We start from the raw sequence: 22,627 nt of genomic DNA, 5'->3' as shown, positions 1-22,627 counted from the left end.
CCTTCCATTTCAATATTATCGCTTGCACAGTGCTCCTTGGGACGTTTAAAGCTTGGGAAATCTTTTTGTATCCAAATCCGGCTTTAAACTTCTCCACAACAGTATCTCGGACCTGCCTGGTGTGTTCCTTGTTCTTCATGATGCTCTCTGCACTTTAAACAGACCTCTAAGACTATCACAGAGCAGGTGCATTTATACGGAGACTTGATTTCACACAGGTGGATTCTATTTATCATCATTAGTCATTTAGGTCAACATTGGATCATTCAGAGATCCTCACTGAACTTCTGGAGAGAGTTTGCTGCACTGAAAGTAAAGGGGCTGAATAATTTTGCACGCCCAATTTTTCAGTTTTTTATTTGTTAAAAAGGTTTGAAATATCCAATAAATTTCGTTCCACTTCATAATTGTGTCCCACTTGTTGTTGATTCTTCACAAAAAATTACAGTTTTATATCTTTATGTTTGAAGCCTGAAATGTGGCAAAAGGTCGAAAAGTTCAAGGGGGCCGAATACTTTCGCAAGGCACTGTAAATATGCTTGTGTTGGTTTTCACAGGTGCAGCCGAGTTCCCCTGCAGAAAAGGCTGGACTGCAGCCCTTCTTTGACTTCATTCTCTCCCTAGACCACAAAAGACTTGTGAGTTTATCGATTGTCCTGTTGTAAGTAGTTACGTCAGTAGTCATTACATTGCACTACAGGACTTTTTTTACTCTTTCTATTACTGTTCCCCAGAATGAGGAAAATGACCTGCTGAAGGAGCTTTTGAAAGCCAACGTGGAGAAAGCAGTGAAGATGGAGGTGTATAGCACTAAAACCACAAGGCTTCGTGAGCTGGAAGTGGTGCCCAGTAACATGTGGGGAGGACAGGGCCTGCTAGGGGCCAGTGTTCGCTTCTGCAGCTACCAAGGTGCCTCTGAGAATGTCTGGCACGTTCTGGTGAGCTTCTCCATCAAGAGCTAGGAAAACTAAACTGATTGACCTAACGCTGATTTGAAAGTCTGCACTCATTACCACATTAAAGCGTCAATGTTCAGTTGCTAACTCCTTTTTGCCTCCTGTAGGATGTAGAAGCCAGTTCACCTGCTGCACTGGCAGGGCTTCAGCCACACAGTGACTACATCGTCGGGGCAGATCAAGTGTTGCAAGATGTAAGACTCATTTCCGTATAATGCTTTATTGCTAACATTTGGCTCTGACATATTTTGCTGAAAACTGTATCTCCTAACAAATCTTTGAAAGATGAGTTGTAGTTCATTCTGTATTGCTGATTTCCAGTCAGAGGACTTCTTCACCCTGATCGAGGCCCATGAAGGGAAACCCCTGAAGCTCCTGGTGTATAACATACAAACAGATGCCTGCAGAGAGGTGGTGGTCACGCCAAATGGGGCATGGGGCGGAGAGGGCAGGTACATGACAACACACAGATACATAAGCTATTCAGGGTGACTAACTGGAGAAAACCACTGAATTTCACCCGTAATAAGTTGTTGTAGGACTATATATTCTAGATAACATAACAGTTCTCCCAAAGAGCTACTATTTTGTTATTAGAAAAATAATGCCTGTGTTTAGCATCATTGGAGCTAAATGAAGCGAAAGGTGCACGCAGATCAGTTATTTTCTTTTCTATATCAGATTATACAGCATGATTTTATGCTATAAACTGTATGAATTGTTTAATAGTGGTGTTATAAATGGGGTTGAAGTATTTAAAATGTTTGCTCTTAGTTTGGGTTGTGGCATTGGTTACGGCTACTTGCACCGAATCCCAGCACATCCTGACGTATCAACGGAGAAGCCTTCCACCCCTTTACCTGAGGAGGAACCCTCTCTGCATCTGCCTGCTCATGGATTCACTGAGGTGAACCTGAATGCACATTTACTACGTTTGTGCTGCAACTGATGATTAATTTTATCAGCTAATCTGTTGGTTACTTTTTCAAAGAAGTGATTAATTGTTTAGTCTGTAAAATGTTCTGTTTGTTTCTCCTTAATCTAACTGTTGGCTGCCTTCATATACTGTTACATGAGATCAAACTACTGGTAGTAGCAACTAGGAGGAGCTTATTGTGTTTGTTTTTCAGGCGCCTTTAATGGCACCTGCAAGCCAAAGTGAAGATGTGTTAGACATGGTGCAGGTCACCCTCCAGGAAGCTCCTCTACCTCCACCCATCCAGAGAGTCATGGACCCTGGTCAGTTCAGATATGCTGTGGTTTTAGGGGATGATGACATGTGAGTTTTTTTCTTTGGCGTCTCACTGTTTGCGTAGAAATCTGATCAGCAGGTGTCTTGTGTTTGTTTTTCCAGGTTTCTCTGACTCTGAAGTGGCAGCGATGAACCCTGACCCTGCAGAGTTGATGGACAGATTGGATCTGTCCATGTCGTCCATCGACATGACCAACACTTCACTGACAATGCACGAGGAGAAGGATGCGGAAATCTCTGGTGTTGGTAAGTTAGAACAGCAGCAGTTCATGTCAGAGCTTTCATGTATTGACTTGACAAAAGGATTGTAGACTATGTTGTGTTTCTTTTCGTACAGAGGAGCTGGAGGACAGCATGCTGCTTTCATCACCAGCAGACAAAAAGGCTGACCCACAAGAGCTGAGCTCCCAGGCAGCCATGGACCTCACTTCTGCTCTCGCTTCCGCTGACACTTTGTCAGATTCAAGCATCCCACCAGCTGAACCATCTCACCTGGACACAGACCTAGCTGGCGCTCTGTGTGCATCTAGCGACAGCCCAAGCCCACCTATGGGTGCATTGTCTCTCCCTGAGTTCCTACAACCTCCTGCTGAAGACCCTCCCTGCTCATCGCCTGTTGATCTCCTCCAATCCTCTGCTGTTAATGAGTCGATGGCAGACGATTCTCCCGTTCAGGCCTCAGAGGATGCAGCATGGCCAGTGGAGGAGTCTGCCGAGCCTCTAGATGTGAGCAGGAGCCAACACTGCAGCCATGAGAGTGATGAGGAGAAAACAGATGAGCCGCCTCTTGAGTAAGCTTGCATTAAGCCATACATAAAGTACAAAAATGGGAAGTGAAGTTGACAATCAATGGGGCTTTTTAAAGAAACTACACAGGCAACACTGGACAGACCGAGGGAAAAGCTGTCTGATTTGATATAGATATTTGTTATTGAGTCTTACACTACAGAAACCAGCTAGAGCATTAGTGTATAAGTAGAAAGACACTTAGAGAGGCACTGTAGGAACATCCTATTTGTTTTATATGTGAGAATATAAAGTTACTGCTCATTTGCACACCAGGAAGTTTGTAGTATGATCATGTTTCCTTTCTTGGTGCAAAATTAGATGATGGTGACGAGACCTTGCCTCTGCTACACTAATGTGTTGAATACTTAAACGCATACATTTACACACAGCTGCACCTTCCATGACACTATCAAAAGTTTTTGAAGCTACCGGATTGTTGCCGGTTCAGATGAGTTGTTACATTTGGTTTATTGTGGTGCAGTGTTACATCTGTTGTCGATGTGTAAAATAATGATTCCCATAATTCAGCTTTTAAAGATAGCTTCTAAGATTGTAAGGGGAACTTTACTACTTATAGTAGATCATGTATTGGATTTTAAAGTGTGAATTTTTTTTGGGTAATTGTACTGTGTTTTTACACTAGATTTAATGGTCAATACGTTTTAGACACAGTCTTTGATTTGATTTATACAGCCATGCAGTCTGATGTGTTTTTACTGCTTGTATCGCTACAATTATGTCCTCATGTTTCATTTAACACTGTCCTTCCTTTGTAAATTATGTGATCTATGCAACAGTAGACAAGTACTGCCTATGACTTGACAGATTATGAGTACATTTAAATAGGTGACACATTTCATATACAGTATGTAAGAAGTATGGTAAGTGTTGAGTAGTTTTGTTTTTCTTGGGGGCTTCTTAATGTTTTTCACAGTCAATGCAGGTGCTAGTGTGTAAAATAAGGAAAAGTATTTTTGCAGATATTTTATCAATTAATTGTATCTTTTATTAGGAATGAGTGCAGAGTCTTTTGATGAATGCGAAATGGGTGAATCTTTGATGGTTAAACAATCATATCACTTGACTTTAAAAAAAAAAAATTGTCCCTTGTTTTTCTTATTTCACACTCATCAGCTGAACACATTACAACTCAACAAACATCCATTTATAATCCCATAAATCTCATTGTTAAACCATTCCAATTTATTTCTTCGAATGCCTAAAATATACATATTTCACAAATTATTACAACAAGGGATATTGCAGTGTTATGGTCTAATTATGGTACCCATCATGTTTTTGGCCCATTAGAGCTCACTCGATGCGTCCCTACAATGGCATCTCACACACAGGCAAAATTAAATGCAGAGAATTTACAATGACAAGATCTGTTGTCATGGGACAATAAATGGTAATACCCACTTCTCTCGGTGTCACCAAAACCATGAGAGAAGTGGGTATTACCATTTATTTCACTTCCCACAGTGGTTGAATATTCATACTCTCTTAGATGAGATTCCCCTTCAAGTTTCTTTGCTCTCCTATTGAATCTAAATGAAATATACATTAGAACAGCCCTCACTTCCGTTAAAGTCACTGCTCATGACCCAAGCAGAGTGAGTAAGCAACAGTTACTGTTAAAGATACATACCTTATATATAATTTCTTGGGTACTAAGATGACTTGGACCACAACTAACATTCTTTGAGTAAACTGCAATTTCTGGGTTGTAGTGAATACAAATAATGCAACTTTTAACATCCAAGTCAATGTGCTCTAGGGATTTTGAAAAAGAACTGTTGGTTTTAAGTAAACTGTACAACAACACAATAAAACTGCTGCAAAACCAAAAGAACAAAAAAAAAAAAAAAAAAAAGTCACTTAAATCAGAAATGTTGTACATATATTTACAAAAATAAAAAGGACATTCAGTCCATTGAGATCAGCACAACTAAAAAGAAATGACGATGACAACTTCTTCTGTCGATGAGGTTCAAGCTCAATTATTACATGTCTAAACCAGGGTTACGTTAAAGTTGAGATGACAACAGAACAGCGAAGGATTGCTTTGAGGGACTGTGACACTACCCAGAGACGGGAGTGTTTGTTGAACAAGGACAGTTTCTGGAATGTACTAGAACAAACAAAAGGTCTACTACATCCATGTGCGTTTACACACACGCTCACTCACAAAACACCAACCCTAGCTTTTGTCGCTTCAAAATGAGAAAAGCTAATCGGAAAGAAAGAACAAACATAGCAGTCAAAGTAAAGATGTAAGAAAAAATTAAATAAATGAAGGAACCGGTGATCGCTGGAGTCCATTCTTCAAACTGTAAAACAAACAAAAAAACAAAACAAAAAAAAAAACCAGACCTCTTATGTCCCAGGTGTCTCTTGGCTGCTCAGGCCTGTTCTGTTCAGTTCCCTAAGATACACCACGAACCACGTCCTCACAAATTTTACCGGATTCTCATTAATACTGCGACTCTTGACCACAGAATGGAGTTTAGGGTACTACATGTCAGAGGTGGGTGGTGATTGGCAAATGACAAAGAGTTCTTGTTTTAAAAACTACAGCTTTCACGTGGACTTCTGCCTATAGTGAAGTGTCAAGTCCCCTCCGCTCTTCCAGATAAAATGTTTAACTGTTCGCAGGTCCATGTTGGGATCTAGAACCTGGTAGAAAGATAAAAATGTAAAAAGTGAATACAATGACTGAGGACGCACAAGATTTACTCACGTCAAAATGTACAAGAAAAGGCAGCGTCCCCACCTGGTCTTGACACATTAGTTCAATCTTCTCCTCGGCTAGCATGGCCATGTCCTCCTCCTTCTCCTGCTCCCCGGGCTTATCGTTGGCTGAGGAGCTGGTGGTCTGCGACTCGTTGTCCAGGTTGATGATTTTCTCATAAACGTGCTCCATCACCTTCCTCACCTGGAGCATGTCACTGGCCGAAAGACGGTCCCTGCAGAACACACAGCAAGTTAAAATCAGCTCTCAATAGGCAGGTGGGCTGCAGATCTGCAGCATCCAGGTCTAGATGTACTGGTTTTCTGCTCACTGCATTACGTAACTAAAAGGAAAATACAATTTAGAGTAGACAGGAGACTTACTTCTTTAGAGTTTTTGCACCAGAGGAAGAATGGGGCTGGAGGTAGAACGGGATTTTGTTGAACTTGGGCATATTTTTCTGGAATATAAGAGACAGGATAATACATTTAACTAAAATAAAATAATAATAATGGCAGGAGCAAACTGTAAACTGCACATGCTGAAACATTTTCTTCTGGTAAAAACACAGCGACAAGCGCTGCATTCACATGCTTCTCGGATTTCCCGAGGTCGTTCTTCCGACTTCGGTGTGTTCATGAGCGTTAAGTTGCGGAAACAACATTGATGTTTTTGTAAGGCGTCCAGGTGACGGGTTACGTATGTGATGCTGCTATCCAAGCACGCTGACAGTTTGTACTGCATTACCTGACTTGTAATCAGGTTTAATGCTGATAAATAACTAATCAAGGTCACTCCACATGGACAGCCACCGACAACCAAATACCATAGGCTATTACAAATGACATGCGAGCAAATAATTTAAATGCACTTTGTATTAATAAAAAGCATTTACTTTCACCCGCCATATTTCTGCTTAATATGACGTCAACTCAGCAAGCTGTGTACCAAAGTTTGAGTTTGAGTTGTTAATCTGACTTGAGGGGTTATTCAAGCGAATTTCCCCAATAGGGAACTCATTTTTCTGATTATTACTACACCACTTGAATGCAGAGATATCTTTTCATGTTCTGGACAAGCACAGGTGTGAATACAATGAATGATGTCTGAATTCCATTTAGCAGCTCCAGTTTCAGGGTCTTGGTATTATACATGCTGGCTCACTGCCATGGCTTACTAGGACACTTGAAGAGCAGAACCCTCGCCAATTAGTTATTAATTATTAACACCTGCGCTTTTCTTTCTAATGATAAGTCAAAATGTCTGCCAGTACAGGGGCCTATATGCTTCTTCAGAAACTACATGTATTGCCTTCCCACACTGGAAAAAATAAATAAATCCAACTTCCTCAATAGTTAAAAACATCTTTAAGAGAATGACAAAAATGTAGTTTGTTGGCTTCTCTGAATGAAAGAGCTTTTGGATACACACATACTGATTTACATGCAGCGCACACACACACATCCACGCACACACAAACACTCAAATGAGCCTTTTAATTGATGGTCTATTTAATCATTATGACTCTGTTTGATATAATGTGAACTAAAATGAAGGTGAAAACATTGTACTCACATCTACAGTTATATCAATAACCCACTGTGGAACTGTCTCATTCAACAGCATGGACTCAGTCTCTCCACCTGAATCTCTACATAGCAACCTGCAACACACAACACAGGACATCAGAAGCAATGCAAATACAAATGACAAATATAAACTGATGACACAAAATGACTTTACAAAGCCCACTGCAGCTTTCTGAATTTAGATTTAACCGGCGTTGATGTGTGGTAGCGAAAGATTACCTAAAGAGAGTTCTGCCTCCCGCCTCCCCAAAGATGACCGGCGTGTGTGGTGGCACTTGGAAATATCCATTTCCTTTCTGGCCCCTGTTCTCCTGCTCTCCGTTCACTGTGGGCACAAGAACGTAATGCTCCTGTAAGACCAACTGAATGACACCCGCCGCTCACTAACAGCAGGAAACGATGTCAAGTGTGCAGCCAGCGTCCAAGTGGATTAATGAACACACACGGCTCACTGACGTTCGCAGAGCATCACTACTGAGGTTTGGGTTGATTATAGAGCTGAAACAATTAATCCATTAAATCGATTACTAAAATGCATTGATGCTTCGTTTAATCCATTTAGCTACGTAGCACACAGTTTCGCACGGACATTTATTACTGTCGCACATCGCGCTTACGCTGTGTGAACATGACGTGATTATAATGGCGCGGTTTACAAAGTGGAAGAAGACAGAGAAAATAGTGAGGGACGAAGAAGTAAGTTACCCGAAGTATGGGATTATTTCAAGGTAAAAGAAAACAACTCCGTAATGTCACAGTCCGTCCACCGTAAAACGAAACTTGAGTTGCTCACCGCAACAGCACAACGGCATCTGATCAGAAAGCACCCAGTGTTCTGTCAGCGGACCACAGACAAGGTAACAGTAACTTTAGCATTTAACTGAAATCATGACTGATTGTTGAGTTGAAAGCTAGCAAAAGTAAGCCGTACACCCGTGCATTTGTTGTTCTCCTGGTTGGGCCGTAACAGTCATGAGTTAACTGGGTGTCGGGGAGCTGCACCTCAGAATAACTTGTATAGCACTTGGGTGATGTTTGTGTTGGTACAGCAGTTGTCTGGTTGGTCTGTTGATCTGATGTTTGCTGTATGACTATGAATTTCTGAAAGGACTGATAGATGATAGATATTTATTAAAGTACACAGCTGACCCCCATTACGGGGGAGGGGGCTGCAGCCCTAGTTGTTTACGTTTCGTACTGATTTGGCAGTAGATGCAAAGTCCACCAGCTCCTTACCGTGGTTCACCTCGTTCTCTTCCTCATCCATGGGGTTGGTGCGAGTTCTGGGCCAGAACTCCAGCAGAGCCTGGAGTAGCAGTCCACCCAGGTTCACTGCAGAGGTGAAAAATAAAAATAGCAGTGGTGCAATATAAAGTTCTATTTAACCTTTTACCATTCCTTTAAAAATTTGCCTATAACGCCAATTCAAGGCATTCCCAAAGTAAACTGAATACAGTTCAGTAAATGCATGGTTTGGGGCTATAATGAAATATTAGGCACGTCTGCTGGCTAATATGAAATGATGTAGCAGCAGTCCCTGGGTATTTATTGATAGAATTATCTGGAATAAATGTTTTTACTGGATTGGATCGTCTGGATGTACCCAGAAGACCATTTTTGTTGGAATATAATCGATCAGTGGATAATTATGAGGCTTCATAGGTGCTGCTGTGATTGTATCTTGAAACAGTTTGCACTGGTCGAATCACAAGAATTTTAGCTTTCCAACGGTGTATCATATCACTATGAACTTAGCAGTTTTGTGCAATACTGAAACTTGCCACCAGGTCCTGACACCGTGTGGGGCAGAGGAACATTAAGAGGTTTACAGTTATTTGTATATAAAATGTGATACGGTCAGATATCTTACACTTTGGGTCGGATCCATCAGAGCTTGAAAATCCAGCGTCCTTTGCAGACACCCAGGCAGCGAAGCAGTCGCTCTCATCCAATGTGATAGTGAGCATCTATTTAAAAAAAAATAAAACCGCACAACACACAACTATGAGACTACTAACAGAGTTGGAAAAAGTCAGCTGCTGAAGTAGATGACAAGCTTGCGTAGAAGCAGGTTTGTGACTCACCCCAGTTTTCAGATCAACAGAGAACAAATTTGGCACATAGACCATCTTAAAGCGCTTTTTAATCTCTTCATCAAACTCCACTTTCCCCAAGTCTTCACCCTTGCAAGCCTGAAGGTAAAACGTACATAAAAGTCAATTCAACCTACAGGTACCACCAGGAGTGACTTCTCACCAGACTCAGCTGTGATTAATCTCAAGGGCAGTAGCTCATTAGGGCTGGTGAGCACCAAATAACTGAGACAGTCCTCCTTTAACTTGGCTGTGGTTTCATTTGCTAAAATATAATTTTAACTACCGGAATCATTAAAGTTAGGACAAAAGAAAAACAGATGCAGTCTCACCTCTAACACGGGCACAAATATCATAACTACCGAGTGGTGTTTACCTTCAGGACATCCCAGAAAGCCACATTGTTGTTGGTATCTTTGGTGAGTATGTGTCTCTTGTCATTCAGAATGTGGCACTGTATGATACTGGCACCTCCTGCAAACAACACAGAATTTGACTTACTAAAATGTCAGGGAGAAGGATATGGGGAACACTGTAGTTTCAGATCAAGAAAACACAAGTTTACCCTTGATGACTTGTTCTGGCTGAGTGCACAGTGGTGTCAGAGGGGTAGTGCAGTCATTGTCATACTCCCCTGATGACCTGAAGTTATGCATTCCCTTTAAAGACTGCAGACACATACACAAAAATAATCGTTAAGAGATTATCCTGGATTTTAATCATTGCTTCTTTGCAGCAATAGCTGTGATTAATGTAATGCAATTATCTTTTCTGTACCCCCCCTCCTCCACCCATCACAAAGCTGGTTTAAATTTCTACAAAAATGACTGGAGGATTACTGAATCGCATTAGGCGTGGCCACATGCACAAGTATCTCTCCACACTTCCAGAGTCATTGTGTTGACAGGTGTCACACATGCTTACCCATTTATTTACAGATGACTTGGTGGTGGAGACCCAGATTGCTGGAGGTGGGTCAGCAGATCTGTCCAGTTCCATCTGAGCAAAAGAGACGGAAAAAGGCTGAGTGACTCCCAATGGTTAGCTATGAGTAGAGGAATGACTGGGGAGAATATGGGCTGACAACATCTGTTTTTTAAACTTCTATGTATTTTTAATAAATACAATATAGTACAACCTCTCTTAAAATAAACACTATCACTGCTATTGAAGAACAAAAAAGAAAAGCCTTAAAAAAATCCAATCCAAATCATGCAGGTGACAATGTCTGTACAGTGACATGCTTCTGAGGTTTTGTAAGCAAAGGGAATATGTATAATATGCATGCAAAAGAAAAAACAATCTCAGGTAAAATGAGAGATAGTTAAATAGAAACTGCCACATCCATCTACACTGTAAGCAGACACCACTTGAAAGCAATGGTCAGCATACAGGTAAGACCCATACTGCCCAATTATAACTCAAATATAAACTTTTCAAATGAAAAAATGAAAAATCCCAGAAAGATTATTTTTGTAGGGCTTACTTTGAGCACTGGAGCCTTCTCCTCACATATGAGCACACGGATGTCTGGGTTACGGAGGTCAGTGCAGTAGATCTTTTTGTCTCTGCCTCCGGAATAGACATGTGTAAAGGCCTCATTGACCTGCAGGGCCCAAACCCCTTCATCATGTACCCGGTAAGTGGCGATACATCTCTGCTGACCAAGTGACCACAAGCGAATTGTCCCGTCTGAACTGCCCGACAGGCACTGTGGAGAAGGACAGGAGGTTTAGGTTTTTAAATTCTGTTTGACAGCTGCCATGGCTGTATATTTTAGAAACCCTAAATCACCTGAGTCCCATCTCGATTCAGCAGCAACGACTTGACGTTGTCTGTGTGACCTTTAAGCTTCATCAGTTTTGCACATGTTCGAGGATCCCACACTCTGAGAACCTGAAGACAAGAGAAAAAAGGGGGACACATTACATTTACATGAATACTAGACCAGACCACTGTGACTAAGTAAAGTAACAATTGTAAAGTAATGTCCACACAGATGTGTGGTAGCCTACAGGGAAAACATCTTATGAATGTTTCAACGGAAAGGATGCAAAAATGGAGAAAGTTGTGCATGTCATTTTCTACACATCAAAAGCGTAAAACATCCAAAACATTTCCCCCAACAAGCTATAACACTTGCACCAATCATGTATAGAAATACAAACTGATCTTTCTGGTGCACATATAGAATCCAAACAGCATGTAGAAATCAAATTAGGACAAAAACGTGCCGCAATAATTAAAGAGATTTTAACGTAATTTACTGTGTATCTGTCATTGGAGTACATTCTCAAGCTAGCTTCATGCTAAAAATGTACTACATAGCCAAGATAAGATGTTAACATGACTGGTGAAGTTATTGTTGTCCTAACCTAGTTTAATTGAACTATTAATGTGCGTATGTGTGACACTGATGGAAACCAAAACCTTTTCTGTGGACCCAGATACAATGACCGTGCCCATCTGGTTCATAGCCAGACTGTAGATAGAGTCCTTGTTCCCACTGAGTGACGAGGCTGTTGGAGACAAACTATAGTGAGCCCAGAGGCACAGAATCTCTCTGAGACGACAATCAAACAGTACTTATGGGACAGAAATGGGCACACAGAAACAAACAATACTTACTGGTGACAGTGTTGTTGGAAGCAGTAAGTGCTGTTAGTGTATTCACATCCCACAGAAAGATCTGCCGGTCCAGACCTGCTGACGCCACAAGCTCCTTGTCCTTAGCGTAGGCCAGAGCTTTCACGTAGTCCTTGTGTGTTCGTAACGTTGACATACAGAATCCCTTATGAGCGTTCCATACTTTGACTGTTGTGTCTGATGAGGCAGATATCACTGAAAAAGGAAGAAAGGGTATCAGACCGATCCGTCAGCCAGAACACTAGAATAAAACAGCAGCTTTAGAAGATAAACAATGTGTAACCCCTAAATTAAATAGGTCAAACTCACATGTTTTTCCATTGCAACAGAGAACTATGTCATTAACCCAGTCTGTATGATGCTCCATCGAGGCAATGTATGGGTCCTGCTACAATGACAGAACAGAAATTAAGAAAAATGCACTGTTGAGAATAAGAAGAATGGATGCATGTGACAGAACAGCTGCAGGGTGTAATATTTTAATATAGATTAAGATTCTAAGAAGCTCTACTTTGTGCTGGTAGACACTCCATATCCGGATGATAGAGTCCCTTCCAGCAGTGAAGAGCCGGTTCAGCGCAGGGTCTAGTTGGAGTGCATTCACCCCGTTTCGATTGTACTTCTCCACCTCATCTCTAATGACATAGGACACCTGAAACACAAAAGAGGAGAGTGAACACTGAGACTCCGAGATACTCACTTCCTTGTGCATACCTCGAAGCCTCAACACGCTAATTGTTGAAGTTCAATGCATCTGCGGTGTAAGGCCAGAAACGTGTAGCTTAGCTAAATGACACATATACGGAGGGAATTCCCGATATATTCCCATTAACAATGGACGAATTCGGTACTTATAACGTAACTTGATTTAGTCGCATTGACTAGTTGCAGATTGCACGACAGAACCACCTAGACACGATCGTTTTTCCAGCAATTAGACCGAGCCCAGATCCTGTCTAACGTTAGCTACCGTTAACGCTGCAAAAGCATAAAAATACTGCTAAGACAGCACATGAATCACTTGTGCTAATTGACGACTTTGGTAGTTATGTTATACAATATTAAACACGTACTTATATGACAATATTTTACAAAAATATATAATTATTTAGACGCCAGCGTTGGCAGAAGAAGCTAACATCTAGCTAACGTAAGATAAGCTAGCTAGGTTAGCCGGCTTGAGTTTCACTTGTAACAGCAACGCTGCCTTTTGCCGGCGGTTTTTGCTGCCAGTCAAGAATCAGTGAAGCACATTTTTAAGCCGATGACACTAACATTGCTGTTGTCAGACACTTAACATTAATTCAACTACCTGTACTTTTCTCCGCCCAGCAGCATTTTGCCTGTGATGCGTGGCCATCTTGCATGTTGACAGTCAATTCTTGTGACGCTATATCCGGGAAATAAAAAGAAAACATGAGCCCCTGAGCTTTATGGGTAATGTGGTTTAACGCTGTCTTTTAGTTTCCCTGTAGGAATGACTTTTTCCCAGAGGATTATTATTAAGAGGACATTAAGGTAATTCATTTATCATTACACAACAAAGTAAAAGTTTTTGGGCCCTTCATTCTACACACATAGAACTTAACAGATAATTAAATGATTTTCCTTTCCTTTCTGCTGCTGTCAGACTTTTCAATCAGCCCTGCTCCCAGTAGACTACATGGACAAAACTGCCGTGTTAAATGTGCCCCTGAAAAGCTGAGTCAGACACAGACAGGCAGGTCTTTAATCATTTAAAGAATGATTCTGAATATATTAGAACATCTTTTCTCATATGGTCTCCTTTTATAACTTAATAAATACACAACATGGATGTGCAATAGGCTACGCCTGTTGACCCAGGGTTCAACTGTGACAATATCTTGTGCCTCATTGTAGTGTTCTGTGCCAAAACAGAAATATTGCATCATATTGTAACCGGGGCTGTATCCAGGGTTTTATAAATACTGAGGTCATGTGTCAAAATCAAGTATTAATATTATATGTTTCAACATGAAAGTCTAAGCCTCTTTATACTGCCAGGAATTAGATAAATATAGCTTATGTTGTTGAAGAAATAGAGTTTCATTCTGGGTTTAAAATTTTTAGAATCAGCCTAAATTGTGTACATTTTTAATTATACTGTAGAATAAATCCCAAGGCTGCTAAAACCCCGAACTTACAACCTACACTGGGCATGGCCGCAGTCTCATTGGCCACAAGAGGGCGCAATAAAAAACTAACACTGTTGGCGTGGGCTTCACCCCATGGTAATCCAAAACCCTCAATCCAAACACACACTAAAATTGCTGACAGCCTGTGTTAAACCACGTCCTTAGGGTTCATTCAAGTGCAACAGGTTTTGATTCCAAATGGACTTCATTGATTAATTCTTCTCTGTAGCTGACACAGTAGAATCAGCATGCTTTAACGTTAGGCTAGGCCACACGGTCGCATGTGTCTTTACTGCAATATTAAGTAAAATGTGGTGTAAATGCGACATTATACTCCAAACAAGTTTTTTACACACACATTTTAATAAAACAACTGTATAATTGTCATTCATACCCGCAACCCACAACTTACGGTTATGCTATGTGAAATGCTTACAACATAAAAACTGGGTAAATTAAAGCAGCCTATTTTCAGCCCGGTTCAGCTTAAAATCCAGACATTTTATATCAGCCTATAACTGAAAAGAATGATGGACAAACCAAGTCCATGTTTCCCCTTCACTGTGTCCTTTGTACTGAAGCTTATGTTTATTGCGACTTGCTGATGTGGGAAAAGCGCCAGCTCTCTTACTATAATTAGTGTTAATATTTGAGTGTGACATGGGGCGGCTATAGGAGCGGTAATCCTCTGTGGTCCAGCAGCATCCTCCCTCCCTCATGCTCTTGCTCAAGGGCGAATCGACAGTGCTATGCGGAAGGAATCCGACGGAAGGAAAGAGGACAACCTGCACGTTGCACCTGTGGCCGGTTTCAAAATGTCCAACATAAGGTGATAAGACGACTGGGGTTTGTCTAAAAGTCAGTTTTGACCGCTCCACCTTGGATTCTGAGTGATAAGACGGACTTTTCTGTCCTGCTGGATTAGAGTTTTGGTCCATCATGAAGAATAAGCCTTGAAAAGAAGACATGGATTTTGCACGGAGAGTTTGGCTGTTCCTTCTTCTGAAACCTGCAGAACTCAACTCTGGAAATGATGCTGTGAATCTCAGAGTTTCATATGTAAGTATTGCCCTGTAATGATTTCTGGAAGATTGACCATGGGTTAACTATGTGATGGCCACACAGACAAGAAAGGTTAATTACTTCTCAAAGAGTAAATGCACTACATTATATCTTAACTGTCTTTAACTTTCTCTCAGTTTTCACTTTAATTGAGAACTTCTCCATGCAGTAAAAAAGGCAACAAATGATTATTCTGGTTTAAAAGTTAATCTGTCATTTAAAACAATACAAACATGGCATGTGCTAATAAAACATGTTTAAGGACTCATATAGCAGAAAGTGCATTATGCAAAATATTCACTGAATGTTTTATTTTTTTGAAAATGCAGCAGTGAGCATTAAAGGCTTACACTTACTAAAGTATTCACTTTCATGATCTCTCACTGTGGCAAAATCTCTAAATACCAAACAGGGATGACATGCATTTCCAGTGCAAAACATATAGTTTTCCATGGCTCCTTTAACTTGTGACACAGGCAGCGGTCACACATTTGAGATCAGTTCTTCACTTTTGGTGACATCTGAAACCTTCATCTTGTCTAACGTAACTGATGTGTTTAAGATGTGTTTGGAGTGGAAGTCAAATAAGCATGAGCATAGATATGAAAAAGCAGAGCTCACAAGAATACATTTTCATCAATTCATCATTGTAGTTATGGAATTTCACCACTGCCTCATTTTGTAGATCTATACCTTACCTAACCTATGTAGTTAATCTATCTGATGCAATTACATTGAAAGGTTTTTTGCAGAAGTAGGTCATCAGTTCAGTCTACTGTAGGATCACAGTATAACTCTGAAAGAGCACAGACACGTAACATGGCCCACTGAAGTCTGACTTCTCTGGTGGCACTTTGTTCATGTTACAAGTAATCAGATAGTTGAATTTGTCTTTGTCCTTGTTCTTGTTTTACAGTAGATAAGTAAATTAACAAATCTAAATCAAGAATGGAAAGATGCAAGAAAGAAAATACAAAAACTCTTGACAGATCAGAAATTAACATTTATACAGTTTACAGACCATTGCAACTTAAAAAAAAGTAGTAAATTAAACCACTAATTTGAGATTTTATAATCAATCATCACCAGTGAACAAAGAAATGCTTGTTGTGTTATCCTACTATCCTGAAATTACTTTCTAAAGGATCCAACCCATAAATCAAGAGAAATACAAAACCCCAATATTACAGAACAAGAAACAGAAAAGCACAACAATATTCAAGATGCTATTTTTACTACATAAACCTTTATGTAATTGTTTGTTTGCATAAATATCCTTTATAACAGTTGGCAAACGTTTTAGTACATATTACATAATGACCATAATGACAACGAGGTGATCACACTTTTTTTTACAGGCACAATCTGTTATAATGCAGGAACTTAACAAGAAGCATAGTCATTTCAAATATTAATAAAAGAGAATTTGGAAAAAACTATGACAGATAAAACTGTATTTTGATAACTTTGAATGAGATTTGGGTGACAAAGTAACAGAAAATGTATTGCCATTTGTAAGCGCTACTCTTCATAAATAACTTCAGTGAGAACATTTATGATGAAGAATAAAAACTGACAACAGGATGTGACTGAATGTCAAAGTAGAGTCAGGTGATCTGGTCCACAATCAAGCACAGTTTGATAAAAAGTATATAGACAGAGCAAAGCACCTGGGACCGTCCAGTTAATAGTGAGCCTACTGGGAGCACAGAGGTGATATTTATAGTTTAATAAGCTTATACTAAACACTCAAGAGCGTTTTCAGTAAGGCAGCTTGTATTTGATAGAAGAATAAAATTTTGATCTCTTTTTTGTCCACAAAGCAATTCAAGTCATCAAAGTCAGAAATGTAAGTAAGACAAAATAAGTTTTTGAGCTGGATTTTTGCCAGAGAGAGAAAGACCCTTACATACCACAAGTCTCACAAAGCTGAAAGGAGTTGAAGTGTTGTAAAGTCACATGACGTCACGTGGGACAAAGGTCTTTTCAAAACCCATTCAGAAACCTAACCTTAGAGGAAATTGTTGAGCTACAGTCGTAAAATACAATTTTCACTTGCATTTCTTAACAGTTTTTAAACTGTGTTTTTAAGTGAGGTGCTTAGTGAGCTCACCTGTTTGCTCTACACTCAGATTTTCTGTGCAATAAATCTGTCAAAACCAATCAGTCAAAGCCTGTAGAATGCTAGGTGTAGTGTTTACCAATAAAAGGATCCCTGCCTTCGCTTTACTTCTTATAGTTTCCCATACGGGCGCACCTCACTGGATTCATTCACTCCCATCTTCCACAGCTTTGTTATATAATTCCTTTATTATATACCTCCTTTGCACTGTAATAGCTACATATTCTGAATATGCAGCAAATATGACTTTTCAATTCATAATGAAGGAAGTAATAGCAACTTACTGGGGGTACTTGAGTGACTGAGTCACATCATTTTGTCCTTTTGTCCTCATTTTGCTACGGCTAATATTATACAGTATATATAATATCTATATCAATTATTACACAGTAAAGCAAAGGAAGGGGTTCCCATCAGCTCAGCTGGTAGAGTGTGTGTACTGAGTACAGTTGAGTTCTTTCTGCAGCAGCCCAGGTTTGAGTCCAGCCCGTGGCCCTTTGCTGCCTCAAATAAAGGCAAAAGCCTCAAAAATTATCTTAAAAAAACAAAAATATAGACGTGGGGATGCGGGAGAAGATCAATCCGGTTAAAGAGTAACCGCCATGCGCCATGCTGAAATAAAGCGAATGCGTTGAGGCAGCAGTCATTTCATTAGTCAACACTTCACCTGGTTGAGGGATTTTGACAGCAACAGTACATCTGGTTGCAAGCACACAGTTTCAGCAGAAGCAGAGCAAATGTAAGCGTAAGCAGGGGCTGGTTTAGTGCAGGGTTTTGAGGGAAAGCATTACAAAATTTGAATGCAAAATCAACAATTAATGCTCTCTAATTGAAAGACCACACTCTTGAATAAAGTTATGGAGAAAGTTTAACTAGAAATATAGGACCTTGTGATTAAAAGCTGAACACTAGGAAGCTTTGGTAAAAGTACCAGCAACACTTAATCGTGTTTTAGAGACATTAAAATTTTGCTTAAGTCATCTATAGTTTAAACAATTCATAAATGCACTTTTATGAAAGAAAATTAAAAGAATGTAAAGAGGGAAGGAGTCAAATTATAGAATCAATTTATAACCTACACCTCTTCTATTCTTGAAGGCAAAGTAAGGTTTTACTCCAGCAGGTTATGATAAAAGAAAAGATTGATTTATCCAATTTAAGAACTAGTATCTATGTTCATCTACAAAACATACTGCAGTTACGAGTGTAGTTTAATTAACAAGACGCAGGACAGTTCCTACCCTGTTAACTACCCTGTTTTATTCCTGAGGGTCACAAGGAACCTCACATCAACATTTGGTCAGGGCAGTGCTAAACCTTAGAGTTTGCAATTTTCTGCCACTTCTCCATCACACAGGATTTACAGGATGTTGTGATATGATTTGGAAGTGAATGTTATTGAAGCTTATAGTTTAGTGTAAAGCTATTCTACTTGCAAAGAGAGATAGTGCAGAGGATTATCTGTTGCAGTGCCTGTTTTTTACTTATATTGTACTGACTTTCACTAAAGCTTTTCATTTTACTGGCAGGCAAATGTATCAGTTTATTGAAAGAAAATGAGCCTTCTTGACTCAAAATTGATTGTTTTGCTTTATATCTTCAATAAAGTTGTACGATTAGGATAGGTTACTTTACTTTGGTGGTAAGACATTAACATTGTGTTACGTTACCTGAGAAATGTTTGAAAACTGAGTCATAATTTTAAATGTTTTAACTGTCCAGTACACTTGCTGTCAAAGTGAGATGGTAGGACACTGAGCAGCTGGTGGATCACTGCGTTGCTCATGGACACATCAGTGGTAGCTGATAAGAGAGAAAGTATCACTCATTCATTTTCTCTGCTGCATAAGAGGTTGAGACTAGAGCTAGACCAACAAGTCAGGCAGGTTAGCTTATTGCAGATATATCATATCATGATGATACGTAACACAAAATGCAGAAGAGAAATGCCAAACATTTAGAATTGAGAAAAAACTCTAAGTTATGAGTTTCGCAGTACAGTAGTTTTGCAGAACACATGATAAGTTGAGTGTGTGTTTGCGTGCCGGTCTGTGGCTTCTCTCTACTTTCAATCTAATTATCATAATTATTTGCAGTGATGATGACCATATCACATCTGGCTGTTATGGGAATTAAATTTCATTCAACTAAAATACTTTTTTTTTCTCTCTGTGTTGTCTCATTCCTAGCATGCAAATCGAGACAGTGCACAATGGCAGATATTTTCTCTGTGCATTTGACTATAAATTAATATTGTTCATATTTACTTTAGATTATGTGCGCTACAGAGAAAGATAGCTTCCTGCTGTACTGTATCTTTCGTTACCTTTCATGGAGGAAACGCTATGACGGTCTGCATTTCTGTGGACGATTCTGTCACATCCTGAAAGAAAGATCCTTGCTTTGAACCTGTTTATCTGCTTTATGACGTTGCAAATGGACCTTAACCTATTTATTTTGATAGCAAATGGGAAAGCGCTGGATTCAGTGTATGAGACAAGCTGATCTGAGATCAACCTGGGCCAAATAAGCAGATCAAGTGAAAGCAGATAACTAGCGTCTGGCTGGACGTGTGAAAGGATCAATGCATTTCAGGACAGGAGGAGATGGAAAACTCCCAGAGCTTAGTCAATATGAAAAGGATACAATGATATTTCTCTGTCAAAAGGGGAACATGGAAATGTAATCCTCTCTTTGGAAAGCTTTTTCAGTTATTAAAATATCAGACTCCGTCACTGGCTAAAACGAGGGAGTGAATTTTTGGTTATGGAGAGGCCTTTAGCTTTGTCTTTATTTAGACATTTGACTTTGATATCTGTTCAGATTACCTGCAAATTTTCATTATGCTATATTTAAGTACAGAAGAATAATGTTTACCAATAAGAAGAAAAGCAAAAATGTTCTTAAACATTTTAGAAATTGACACATAAAGTCAAGTTTCCATTTTTTCAACTTTCAATAGTGCTGTTTATTCTTGGTATCATAGTCTTAGTCTCATATATCTTACTATCTTTTAGAATGCATAGTAATTCAATATATATACTGACACCAGGGGGCCTTTTAAAGTCGCCCTTTAGTATCTTAAAAACCTACAGTAAATATTTAAGGTGAATTAGATATTTAAGCTGCACACCACTCCACACATTGTGCTTTTTGTTTTTTTCTGCTTATATTTTTTAATCAGATATTATAAGTTGAGCAAGACTTTTATCTCTTTGTAAGGGTTTGCTTTAGTTAAAGCTACTGCTGTGCACTTTTATTGCATCCACCACCTGCAGCAATGTCTTCAAATTTCAAGGAGAATCAAGTGCTACAAAACCCAAATCTGTATTTTGTAACAGCGACAGTTATCTTGCCGCGTCAGAATGTAAGAAGGATCATTTAAACAGCCTGCACTTTAAAGATTAGTGATTTTGTTATAGTGCTCACTAGCGCCCACGATGTCCATATGTTGGCCCACCTCCCTGCTAATGTTTTGAAACTTGACATCGTACAGTTTGAAAACATCAAGAGTGAGCTAGGAGGACATTTTCGCTTTTAGGAGTGCGTTTTGGTGTGATGTTAAAAATGACAGAGTACAACTTTGAGGTTGGTGGTAGGTCAATTTCCAGGCCCTGCAGTTTTCTTCAGTTCTGAGGAAAATAAGTCTTCGCCATTCTGAATCAGTGCTGGTCAGGGCTACAGTCTGTGGACTTAATCCCTATGCCTCTGAACTATGGCTGCCCTAGTTTGACAGAAATAGTTGGATAACAGGAAGTCAGTGGTCAGTGGTAAGGGTAAAATATTTATATCGTGTCTCTGGACTTCCCTCAGCACCATCTTCCAATCAAAACAGCTTTTGACTTAAGCCTTTATACAGTACATTGCAATTACACAATTTTTGAAAAGGAGAACACGAGAGAGCTTCAGTGATGGTGACGTACGGGCCTGTGCCCCTAATGAAAACCACCATCCATCCATCCATCGTCAACAGCTTATCCTGCATACAGGGTCGCGGGAGGGTGGAGCCAATCCCAGCTGACAATGAAAACCACATATACTGAAAATATAGAATTGTTAGGCTTTCCTCACAATGAGAATATTTCCTGTTTCTTAATTGCTGAGTTGAATCCTATCTGACATTATTGGAAGAACCCATTCAGACATGTTTTTACTGAGCAACTTTCATGTTCTAAGTACTTGTTAAATCATTCTGATGTTATACGTTTGTAGAATAATTATACAATCCTGGTAAAAACAGGTGCAGTCTATGTGTTAAAATCCCCCTTGTCAGATTCATTTATTTTTTTGGCCACTTGGGGGACGCATAACAAGCTGCAAAAACTATACTGCCATAAAATCACTTCATAATTTTGACATGCCAAACATGTTAACATACAGCGGCTATTATTTACACATCAAGCAGACATGGAGCAACGTTAGCATTACTTTGGGAATGACGTCACGACCCAGCTCTTCTGGCAGCTCCTCGAATCCAGCTTTCTTCCCCACATATGTAAAGGTTCCACCATTATAGACTACAGGCCAGTAGCATTAGCATCTGTGCTGTGTAAATACATGGAGCGTGTGTTGTGTGTAATCACCTCTCCAGCTCAGTTGCTGACAAACTGGGTTGAGGGTGGTTGGATTCCGCTCAGCTTTAAATACAGTGAACATCCACACTTTGCATAACCGCCTCTCTAGACTACAAGTCAACCCAAGACTGGTGCTAAGGATTAAAAACATTCTGCAGGATAGGTTGCAATAATTAATGGTTAAAGGCCATGGTAAAACACCCCTCATCACACTCTGTTCACACCATCTCCATAACTTCTTCCAATTCCTCCCATCATGCCGCTGTTTAAAAAACCCTCTGGCCAGGACAAATTTATTCCATAATGTGCATATTTTTTGCAATGTGATTCTGTATTCTGTATACCTGTGTGAGCCACATTAGAGATTTTCTGATTCATTTTCTGATTCTGAAGACATTTGAAAACTTGTGTATACAGTTAGTTTGTTGTGCTAACTACTGACACAAAAAAAATTGTGTTTTGGATCTGTACTTTGTATTTAAGAAAGACATCCAAGAAGCTATGTTGGTTCATAAGTTGTTGTTTCATAAACCTGTATGACTGAATAAGATTCCTCATTCTTTCTCACCTTCTTCCATCTCTGCTTTTTCTGTCTTCTCTGCCCACTTCCATGCCTGTAGCTGTAAGTAAATTCTAGTACAGGAGAATCAGGAT

The 22,627-nt window shown here is 39.7% G+C and overlaps 2 protein-coding genes across 3 annotated transcripts in view; one reads left to right on the top strand and one right to left on the bottom strand.

The window, feature by feature from the left end:
• gorasp1a (golgi reassembly stacking protein 1a) overlaps positions 1 to 4,092 on the top strand; it is a 19,262-nt gene extending 15,170 nt beyond the window's left edge. Inside the window, exons 2-9 of the mRNA XM_046051616.1 lie at positions 558 to 638; positions 735 to 938; positions 1,064 to 1,150; positions 1,278 to 1,408; positions 1,731 to 1,863; positions 2,087 to 2,195; positions 2,311 to 2,454; positions 2,546 to 4,092. Of these exons, the coding sequence (XP_045907572.1) occupies positions 558 to 638; positions 735 to 938; positions 1,064 to 1,150; positions 1,278 to 1,408; positions 1,731 to 1,863; positions 2,087 to 2,195; positions 2,311 to 2,454; positions 2,546 to 3,003 (1,347 nt within the window). The 3' untranslated portion in view covers positions 3,004 to 4,092. The remainder of the gene's footprint in view (positions 1 to 557; positions 639 to 734; positions 939 to 1,063; positions 1,151 to 1,277; positions 1,409 to 1,730; positions 1,864 to 2,086; positions 2,196 to 2,310; positions 2,455 to 2,545) is intronic.
• An 85-nt stretch (positions 4,093 to 4,177) lies between these two features.
• On the bottom strand, positions 4,178 to 13,480 carry LOC123972257 (WD repeat-containing protein 48). Of its 2 annotated transcripts, none has more exons than XM_046051614.1 (18): positions 13,372 to 13,480; positions 12,571 to 12,711; positions 12,369 to 12,447; positions 12,042 to 12,254; positions 11,844 to 11,932; positions 11,208 to 11,309; positions 10,900 to 11,124; positions 10,338 to 10,412; positions 9,979 to 10,081; positions 9,790 to 9,887; positions 9,405 to 9,512; positions 9,191 to 9,287; positions 8,557 to 8,652; positions 7,540 to 7,645; positions 7,307 to 7,394; positions 6,115 to 6,191; positions 5,774 to 5,966; positions 4,178 to 5,676 (listed from the first exon to the last, which is right to left on the bottom strand). In XM_046051614.1, exons 1-18 carry the CDS (start codon positions 13,417 to 13,419, stop codon positions 5,581 to 5,583), a joined length of 2,034 nt encoding a protein of 677 aa, XP_045907570.1. In that variant the 5' UTR covers positions 13,420 to 13,480; the 3' UTR covers positions 4,178 to 5,580. The 2 variants fall into 2 exon arrangements, with proteins under 2 accessions (XP_045907570.1, XP_045907571.1); XM_046051615.1 differs by having other exon boundaries at positions 12,369 to 12,444.
• Between the last annotated feature and the right edge of the window lie 9,147 nt (positions 13,481 to 22,627).

Source organism: Micropterus dolomieu, linkage group LG06 (assembly GCF_021292245.1).
Source record: "Micropterus dolomieu isolate WLL.071019.BEF.003 ecotype Adirondacks linkage group LG06, ASM2129224v1, whole genome shotgun sequence".
Classification (NCBI taxonomy): Eukaryota; Metazoa; Chordata; class Actinopteri; order Centrarchiformes; family Centrarchidae; genus Micropterus; species Micropterus dolomieu.
The sequence above is the reverse complement of the archived record's forward strand: the minus strand, read 5'-3'. Positions and strand labels throughout refer to the sequence as shown.

Bases quoted from the DNA above. Each gene is read 5' to 3' on its own strand.
- LOC123972257 (XM_046051614.1), bottom strand. From the start codon at position 13,419: ATGGCCACGCATCACAGGCAAAATGCTGCTGGGCGGAGAAAAGTACAG. The intron at 10,413-10,899 runs GTAAGCCCTACA...TCTTTTGCTCAG, and splicing joins AGAAGGCTCCAGTGCTCAAA to ATGGAACTGGACAGATCTGC. The intron at 9,513-9,789 runs GTAAACACCACT...TTTTACCTTCAG, and splicing joins CTTTCTGGGATGTCCTGAAG to GCTTGCAAGGGTGAAGACTT.